Here is a 9721-nt window from a genome sequence, read left to right as displayed (position 1 = left end):
AAACCTGGTTAAGTAACTAAATATATTACATTAATTATTAATTATTGTTGATGAAGCATCTTTAATGTTGAACTTGTGTTTTTGATCATAAATTGTCAAAAGCATCCTAGTTGTAGGCCTCTATGCTCCTGAAGGAAATTGTTACAGTTTTCCCCTCAAATCTGCAGCCAGAAAGCAACACAATTAACTAATTACTAACTATTTCTACTTTTAGACGATTTGAACATCAACACCACTAAAACTAACATATTGGAAAAGAGTGTCAAGTTGTTTTGAATCTGGGGTTTTCACACATACAAAACTTTAACAGCTAAAAATAAGATAATGATAGGCTAAGTGCTAACAATCTCATTAAAGAGTCAGTAGAATAAAATTGTCAGTAAACTGCTGTTACAATACCTTTAGCTGGAGAGAATAATCTGCAAGAGAGAGATGGGAGAGGGAAAATAATCTGCGCCACACTGAACAAGGAAATGATGAACCCTGGGGGTAGAGAGAGCGAGAGAGAGAGAGAGAGAGAGAGAGAGAGAGAGAGAGAGAGAGAGAGAGGAATCAGGAAATTAATGATTTGTTCTGTCAGCTGGTCTGCTGTCAGTTTGAAATGTGACTGAGGGCAATTCCTAATAGTCCATTGCTTTGAGTAAACGTTACGTTACGTTACGTTACGTTACGTTACGTTACGTTACGTTACTGTCGTTACGTTACGTTATGTTACTCATTAGTCATTACTTTACGTTATGTTACTCATTAGTCATTACTTTACATCACATTACATAAAAAGGCAGAAAACAATGTTCAATACATCTTTTAGGATTCATAACAGAAACTAATATCAAGCCAGTGCAGATGGTCACCATAAACCACAGGTTAATAACAACAATAAAGGGCTTAGTTATTACATGCATTGAAATGCACAGCTTCTTTGCACAGTATGCTTTGATGTAAACTGACAAGGTTGAATCTGTTCTATGTTTAATTGAAGCTGCCATAAAACATGTTCATGATGAGGCCTGCCCTGCTGTTCTAATGCTGCAGATTGGCTTAGCTGTGCCCCATTGATTTTCACTGGGCTGAATTGATTACAAAAAGATCTGAGATCAGTTTAGGGAGCAGCTGCAATTATGTCTGTGAATTTAACCAGGGTTACACAACCATTACCACAATGTGTACACTTCCTATTGTAATTTATGGTCAATAGACGTCTTTACATGAAATGATATGCCTTTTGTGTAATTGATGACTCCGCAATCCGTAATCAACAGCCCGTTCTCACTCCGAACTCGTCTCAGCGCCCCACTTTAGCAAGCGTCTCTGGTGACCTCCTTAACACTCCACGAAGCCTGGAGCGTTTTATGGAACGAAGCACGGGCGGACCGTTAAAAAGCACTCCATAGCTGTGGGTTCAGGCAAAGGTCAAGCATGCCCTCTGGCTCGTCATCCAGGGCGAGTAATACAGTAGTACTGCCAAGGGGTTGGTGGTCTCCCCTGGAGACACACTAAACTGACCCTAACCACACCCACAGTGCCTAAACCTAAAGACCACCTACCCAATGCCTAAACCTAAGTCAGGTGCTACTACCCTCCCCTGGGTGATACAGATACTTCCCAACTCGCTCTAGAGTGAGCCCTTGACCTAGGGGGGGTAGGATACTATCCGTGGGATAATGTCCATGTAAAATGTCCAGTAAAAGTCCTTTAAGTGATATAATGGGGGAGGATCGTGACCCTGTCTATGGGTGGGACCCCAGTCTTTTATTTATTTATTATTTATTATTTATTTATTCATTATGATTTTTTTTTTCTTTGTTCACCACTATGCTGGGCACATGTCTGCACGGTTTGCTTATTTGACGGAATTTTCAATAAAGGTAGTGAGACGAAAAATGAGGAGTTGTAGGCTACACAGTTCAGTGTGTAGTTGCACCTCCTCGTCCCTCCAGCAGGTGGCAGTAATTATCTTTCTAACTCGTGTTTCCTATCATGCTTTGCATGCACACAGCCCTTCAAAGGGCAAGGTGAGAGGTCGGCTGAGGTGAGGTTGAGACTATAGCGGTGTTTCTGTTTCAAAGGTAAGCTGTCTCTCAGTCTCTGTCACAAAATACTGTATATTGGCTACCTAGCCTGTTTGAGACATTTGGTCCGTATGTGTTCAAGCCATTATAATGCCACCGCAGTTAAACACTCCAACATTTGGATATGGGAGTAGTATTAGTGATGGCTAGCATTTATGAACAGATTTACCGGTAACTGTTAGCACTGACAGTAGGTTGGAAACCCCCCCCCCCCCGGTCTATAACATGACTTTCTATCTGAAAAGTGTTGCTTTATGACCATCTAAATCCATCACAACTCCTAATAAAGAGTGCATGTCCTCACTGCATCAGCCACACTGAGCAACATGTATTTAGTCCTCTAAGTGGCAGTGTCTCCATATAAACCCAGCTGGCAGTGAATAAGCAAGTTGATGTTGGCCTGTAAAGAGATAGTGACCAGTGAAAAAAGATGCATGGAAAACTCTGATTCTCATTCTATTATATTGTATATTCTCTTATTTTGTTTATTCCAATTCAAGCACATCTTTATTGTATTGTGATGTGCATTTCCTTTCCAGCCCACCAGGATCTGAAGATGTCTGACGTGATGGAGGAGAAGATCAATAACTACCGGACGGCTCCGTTCGACGCCCGCTTCCCCAACACCAACCAGACACGCAACTGCTTCCAGAACTACCTGGGTGAGAGACAGAAACACGTGCTTCACCTGGTTTACTTTAAATGGTGACAGTGTCACAGGTCTAGCAAAGAAAAAAGACACAGGGTTTTACAGCATGCAAACGATGAGCCTTACAAAGTTTTACATAGTTATTTTTGTATCTAGATTCAGGCTTGGTTAGACTACCTAGGTTCCCATACAGATCTGGAAAGATTTGCAGGTCTTAGAAAGTTTGGAAATTGCACAAAAATGTTTGAAAAGTATTTTAAAAAAATGACATCTAGTCCCAATATACATATAACCGCTGTACAGGTTTTCACCTCTGTCATCTGTATATATTTTATACAGACGACTGTGTATATTTTTGTTATAAGATTAACAAATATATCTATAGTGTGATATTGTGTTGCTAAAAATGACTGAGCAATAATCACAAATCATATTGAACGCTGACAAACATTATTCAAATCTAGTTGTGAAATGAATGGTGTTGAAAAAGTCTTGGATTTTTTGAATCAGAAGAACTGCTAAAAGAGTAACCACATTCCCTGGCAGGCGTTTGGTGAAGCAGCCGAGTGAACTGACCAATCCAGACGGTTTATGTTGGAGTGATGATGCGCCGTTCACAGTCTGGGCCTTTTGCCAGATCCACTTTCTATACTTATATTTTAATGTCAGGTCTTCATTCTGACCCGAGTGTCTTCCATAACTCTTCCCTGCAGCTGCTCGTGGCTCTGCTCCACTTCTTTGTTATTTATCTGAGAGCCAACATCACATGTCAGCTGCTCTGCTGCCATCTGTCACTCTGATGGAGCAGCAGTTTGTCCAACCCTCTTTAAACTGACTGATGGCTGTTGCTTCCTGCATCCTGCTCAGTCTCACAGTGACAGTAGCTGTAAACCTGCTCCTCCACAATAACAACAAAGATCAGATCATTTAGTGTCCGGGGCAGGGAAACTAGTCTTGGCCTCCATCTTACATGGACATTTTTTACATGGACATTATCCCACTGTAAAAAATCAATAAATAAAATAAAAGGTAATAAAATAATATAGTACTCCTGCTAGTTGCACGCACTGTGCCTACGTACTGTGCCTACAGTGCCTACTGCCCAGGTGGGTTATCTCGTCGTAAGGGTCTTTCTCTCTATGTGGAGTTTGCATGTTCTCCCCGTACCCCCCAGGGGGTTCCTCCGTATATAACCCCCCCACTAAAAACATGCAGAAGATCAGATCGTCATCGTCATCCGACCAGTGACGACAACATCCGAAGTTGGTCCCCGGGCGCTGTACGAGAAAGCGACCACTGCTCCTGGCCTGCCCATCGGAGGAAAGGACATGCCTGGATGGGTTAAATGCAGAGGACACTTTTCACCGGCCACCGTCAGCATGAGTGTGTTGTGGCCGCATGCATGTATTGTGGTGTTCGTGTGACAATAAAAGACGGGCTTGTCCGTTACGAGAGTTTTTTACTGGCACAGTGGAACTACACGCCCTGTCATATATGCTCTAAAATTTTAGAGGGCAGTTCTATGACAGGCTGCACAACCAAACTATTGCTGAATTAGCTATTCAAGAAAATCAAATGTTAACACCCGTTTAATTCCAAAATGCCAAATATACATTTTGAAAGAGGAGTTTGGGACTCAGCATTACTAGGAATAATTCTTCAGCTTCAAATGTGTTAGTGTTTTGTGTACGGACATGTTTTACATTGGTTGATAACGTAATGTTTTTCCTAAGGCAAGGTGCCGGTTTGGAATTGTGGAGTGTATGTCAGTGACGGGGCATTTGATGAACAAACATGCATGTTATCTATCTGTTATTTTAAAGTTGTCACTCAGTTCATCTACTCTCTGTGTTCATGTTGTCACTCACAGCTCCTCTCCTCTCTGTGTTCAGACTCCCACAGATGTAACACGGCCCTGTCAGCCAAAGACCAGGACACGTCCCCCTGTCAGTGGTACCAGAGGGTCTACAAGAGCCTCTGCCCCATCAGCTGGGTATCTCCACTGCCTCTCCACACCAGGGGACCCACAGAGAAACACTGCGTCCCAATCTGAAGAGACTTTTACTGATATATTGTGGGGATGGGTGTTTCTAGCAAAAAAAATACTATTTGAAATTAGCTGGGAACTATTCGACCATTCTTTCAAATTCGCTCTCTTCCACCACCAACGCCACTTAGACAAACTTGATACAAGGGGCGTTGCCAATCTCTTAAAAAGACAGGCGCTGGGAAAAACAAGAGAAAATATATTTTTTCACAGCACTAAGCTGCCATCTGCCTGATTTCATTTTGTCCTTTGTCTTGCTTGCTCTCATCCTCTCACTCATTCACTTTGTCTCTCTCTTATCTCTCTCTTTCTCTCTCTCTCTCTCTCTCTCCTACAGGTGCAGAAATGGGATGAGCAGATCGAGTCTGGGAACTTTGCGGGGAAGATCTGAACGAACACATTCCTCGCCTCGCTGCGCTCCTTCCTCCTCCCCTCCTCACCTCTCTATATCTTAATGTGAAACATTCTGCTGTTTCTGTACAGAAGCCACAAATAAATTATTTAATGTTGAAGAAAACCGTGTTGTTTGTTTCTGATTTGTAGTTGATGCTGATCGCCTGCTGTAACCAGGCAGGCAAATCACACCGATCATCACCGTTGCACATTTTGGCTGCAGTTGATAAGTTTTTGTATGAGCTGCTTGCAGGTAACAACCATCATTTTGATTATGTTTAGAGAATCAAGTTATTTTATGCTAAATTCAGGGTTCATACGCAGGTCTGGAAAAGTAGTTAAAAAACGTGAATTTGAAAGAATGTCTGGAAAAGTATGGAAATGTTGTGGTTCTGGTCCAATATACACATAATTCTAGCCTTTATGTTGTTGTCGAGCCACTTTGAGTCCCCAGCTTTTGTTGATGTGAAGAATAATGTTCAGATAGAGAGATGCTCTTATGACCCAGCCACTGTCAGCATTTTTGATCAAATACCTCCAAAATTACATCCAGTCAAGAACATAGAACACAGGATCTGCCTGGAAATATATGGAGTTTTAAAACGGAAAGTGTGTAGGAACCCTGGAATCCTGCCAATCATCTCACATTCTGCTATTTGTGGCTGTGAAGAACCATCTTCATCTCTACAGTGGCAAGATGTCTATCTGCGTGAATCATATTGAACACCAGACATCTTCAAAACAAATCAAGGTCTGGAAAAAGTGTGGATTTTTTTTTTTATTGAAAATGTGTTGTAACCCTATGAATTAAAGGATTGATCAGTCTGTTGACTAAAAGCAGGCGACTGATGAGAATTTGGGGGAAAGGGAACAAGAAGGCAACAGAAACCAATGAGGAAACACCGTAAAGTAGGACTGGCATGAGCTGGACAGACGCATGTGAGGACTCGGAAACACCTGCAGAAGGACACCACAAGACGTTGGAGAGACATTCTGCAGAGAAACAGAGGTGTGTGTCTCTGGATGTCTGTCCTTGAAGGCAGAGAGAGAGAATACATTGTGTGAGTTTTTTTAACCCATTTTGAAAACCTGGTTGCAGATATATAGCTGGAGAGCTATCAGCCCGCACACTCACCGGATAATTTAAAGTCTTAGGTGCACGGCACAAGAGTTTCTTGGAGCAATAGAGAAGGAGCCAGCACTCAGAGAATCCTTTTGAGGGTTTTTATTCCTGTTGCACCACAACGTACGCGTTTCAGCGTTAGCCTTCGTCAGCGTTGCATGGCGTTCGTCTATTGCTCCAAGAAAACCTGGTTGCAGAATCCTTTGTGTTGCCTGAACCTCCCTGGCGCACGGTGACGGTCAGCTGACTTGTGTTATTGTTTCTGTATCAGGAGTGCATCACATGACTGGAGAAAGTGCAATGCTGCATTTATTTGATATCCAATATGGCCGGTGTTCATTCAGTCTGTCCTCTGTGGGAATCAACCCTGATATGGTCAGGTGCTACTGATCATCAGACTACAGAAGATAGAAGTCAAACTCCTCAGCCTCTCAAACGTCTGAGCTTCAATTCAGTTTGGCGTGAAGTAGGCTACAATTCAATACATTGCCGAAGCTTTGAGATCAATGATGATATTAATGATCAAAACGTTCAACAAAATTAAAATAAACAATTGGAATAATGGTAATAATAATAATAATACTTGTATGTACTGTATGTAAAATAATAACTTTATATAGCACCTTTAAAGTCAGAGTTTACAAGTTGACAGACAAAATATAAACAGAATACTCAAATGAATTTAAAAGGAAATAAAGCAATAAACAGGGATCATAGGATGAAAACCAAAATACACAGTGAAATAGAATAAAAGTAAGATAAAAGACAAAGAGATAATAGAAAGATAATAAAAAGATATAAAAGCAAGTCTTTAAAATGTGTTTTAAGAAGATTGAAAAGAAGTTACTAATAGAGAATCTATTAGAATTACATTAGAAGTACAATAGAAAATACAGTCAAATATATCAAATAAAATGCAGTAATCTGATGTATAATAATATGCAAACTGCATCATCTGAGTTGCCCCGCATCCACCCCACACCGTGTGACCCGTTGCCTCGGTAACGGCCCGCGTTGCATCAGCACCAGCAGCATCCATCACTCCGCAGCAACTCTCAAGGTCGCGACCCCATCCTCGTGCGCATGCTCCCTGCATCCACACAGCTGTGACCAACTAACCGATTAACGTTAGGCTATAGACCAACCATATATCGGACGTGCCACCCTACACGCGCTGCATGTCACTCATCTCGTGACATGCAGCGCGTGCAGCGAGTCACGGATTCCTGGATGCAAAAGAGAAGGGCGGAGGCAGCTCAGCATCCCATCCCAGCATCCCAAGGAACCTATAAAAAAGGAAGAGTAATTACACCATACCAACGTTCTCTGCTTGGGGCCAGTACTGTTGAGGGAGGAGTTGCATGAAGAAGGGCACTAAAACTCAAACTCAACATATCTACGTCCTATATGACCTTATATCTATCTATATATAAAACTGAGTATGTCGGCTCTGTCTGTTTCAAGTTCTGTGTTCGGCCACAGCTATGCCATTTTACCTGCGAACGGGCTGAAACCTTCAGGGTGTGTAAAGGGCACCCGTGCAGGTGACCTGACGGAGCCAGATTTTTTTAAATTAGGCTAATTACCTAATGATGTGATGTCATCAGTGATGATGTCATCAGTGATGATGTCATCAGCGATAATGTCAAAAGTGATGTCATAAGGGCGCACACACACACAATGAGGCATTGTGACAAGACTGATCAGTGATGTCATAGGGGGGCACACACACTGATGGACTGCATTGGTAAATGGTAAATGGACTGCATTTATATAGCGCTTTTATCCGAAGCGCTTTACATTGTGCCTACATTCACCCATTCACACACCGAAGGTGACCAGCTGCCACGCAGGGTGGTGGCACAGCCATCAGGAGCAATTTGGGGTTCAGTGTCTTGCCCAAGGACACTTCGACATGCGGACTGGAGCCGGGAATCGAACCACCAACCTTCTGATTAGTGGATGACCCACTCTACCTCCTGAGCCACAGCCGCCCTATATCACTGATGATGTCATCAGTGATATAATGGGGCACACACACACACACACACGAGGCATTGTGCCAATAGGCAAGCGAGGCCGGGCTACGGGCAGTTGATGAAGAAATGCCTCTACCAAAGAACACTTCAGAGAATAGGCTTTTGACTGATTTTGTGCATTTGTTTATTTGCTAGTCTCCAAATACAGTAGTTACTTGACTCACTATGAATGAGCCTGTAAAGTAGTCTATGTCTATAATCATGTTTTGGATACTATTTGGATAGCAAATAAACAAATGCACACAATAGGATAAAAATCAGTCAGTAGGCTATCTCTGAAGTGTGTTTCATCGAGAGACATTTCTTCATCAAAGATCCTACGACGTAGAGACGTGCTTCTCCATGCATCTCCCATAGGCTTCAATAGAACTGGCCCCAGTCTAGCAGAGCTCTAAAGGTCGGTATGATGTAATGACTCTTCCTTCTTTAATAGGTTCCTTGCAGCATCCCCGGCTGTCATAGGCTGATGACGTAAAGAATAAAAAAAAACGTGAGGCGCTCCTGTCTCTATTATGAAACGCGGCACCGCGGAGGAGGGAGACGTCAAGTGGAGAAGCGCTGCTGATCCAGAGGCATTTCTCCCGCAGTCACGACAGGTTAGTGTGTGTGTTGGCCGGCTGGGTGATGCTGTTAGACGGACGCGAGGTCATTTAGGAGACACGGGGATGGGGACAGAATGTGCTTTTTTCCGCTTACCGACTAACATCCCTCTTGAATAAGTAGATCCAGGCTTTATCTCGGCGTGTGTTCGCTAAAATAACACCAGAGATTGTTTAGTTGTGGGTTTGTTGGAGTGAGCAGCGGTCACGTTCTCCTCTGAGCAACCTGGTACCATGGACAGCAGCGCCTAACGACGAGGTGTGCTCCTTTTCACGCAGCTCTCAGCGCCGCCGGGCGGGTCCTGCAAGCTCTTCCTCTCCACCCACCTGAAGATCTCTCCTCTCCTCTCCTCTCTCCGGCTCCGTTTGGCTTTTGGTAAATTTTAACAGCAGCATCGTCCATCCTCTGTGAGAAGATGGAGAACCAGGTGAGTGATTCTGACTCCTCTTTTTTTTGCGTGTTGTGTTTTTGAGGGGGGGATTTGAGGTCCAGATAAAACCAGGAAATGTTTGCGTTGATGTTTTATTTTATATTGTTATTATTATTGTTATTATTATCATCATTATTATTGTTGTTGTTATTATTACATTATCATCGTCGTCATCATCATCATCATCATCATCATCATCATCATCATCATTATTATTATTATTATTATTATTATTATTATTATTATTATTATTAGTGGCCGGGCCAGCGAAGCGGCAGGGCCACTTATTGTATTTGCCTGTATTATTATTATTATTATTAGCATATTATATGCCTGTCTCCTCAGACATCGCTGGGTTTGTTAAAAGA

General features: G+C 42.5%; 2 protein-coding genes across 2 annotated transcripts in view; both read left to right on the top strand.

Annotated features, from left to right (window-relative positions):
• Positions 1-2628: 2628 nt before the first annotated feature.
• On the top strand, positions 2629-5159 carry LOC310784768 (cytochrome c oxidase subunit 6B1-like; the record flags this gene model as incomplete). The annotated part of the gene is made up of 3 exons (XM_083645815.1): positions 2629-2734; positions 4614-4714; positions 5106-5159. The coding sequence occupies 3 exons, from the start codon at positions 2629-2631 to the stop codon at positions 5157-5159; spliced, it is 261 nt and encodes an 86-aa protein (XP_083501941.1).
• A 4179-nt stretch (positions 5160-9338) lies between these two features.
• Positions 9339-9721, top strand: part of LOC310784854 (solute carrier family 2, facilitated glucose transporter member 1-like) — a gene marked incomplete at both ends in the record, with an annotated part of 35053 nt that continues 34670 nt past the window's right edge. The window contains one exon of the mRNA XM_083645891.1: positions 9339-9350. Coding sequence (XP_083502017.1) covers positions 9339-9350 — 12 coding nt within the window. The remainder of the gene's footprint in view (positions 9351-9721) is intronic.

This window comes from Poromitra crassiceps, assembly GCF_964638095.1.
Source record: "Poromitra crassiceps genome assembly, chromosome: 11".
NCBI classification, from domain to species: domain Eukaryota; kingdom Metazoa; phylum Chordata; class Actinopteri; order Beryciformes; family Melamphaidae; genus Poromitra; species Poromitra crassiceps.
Note: the sequence above shows the minus strand (reverse complement) of the source record. Positions and strands in the feature narration are given on the sequence as shown.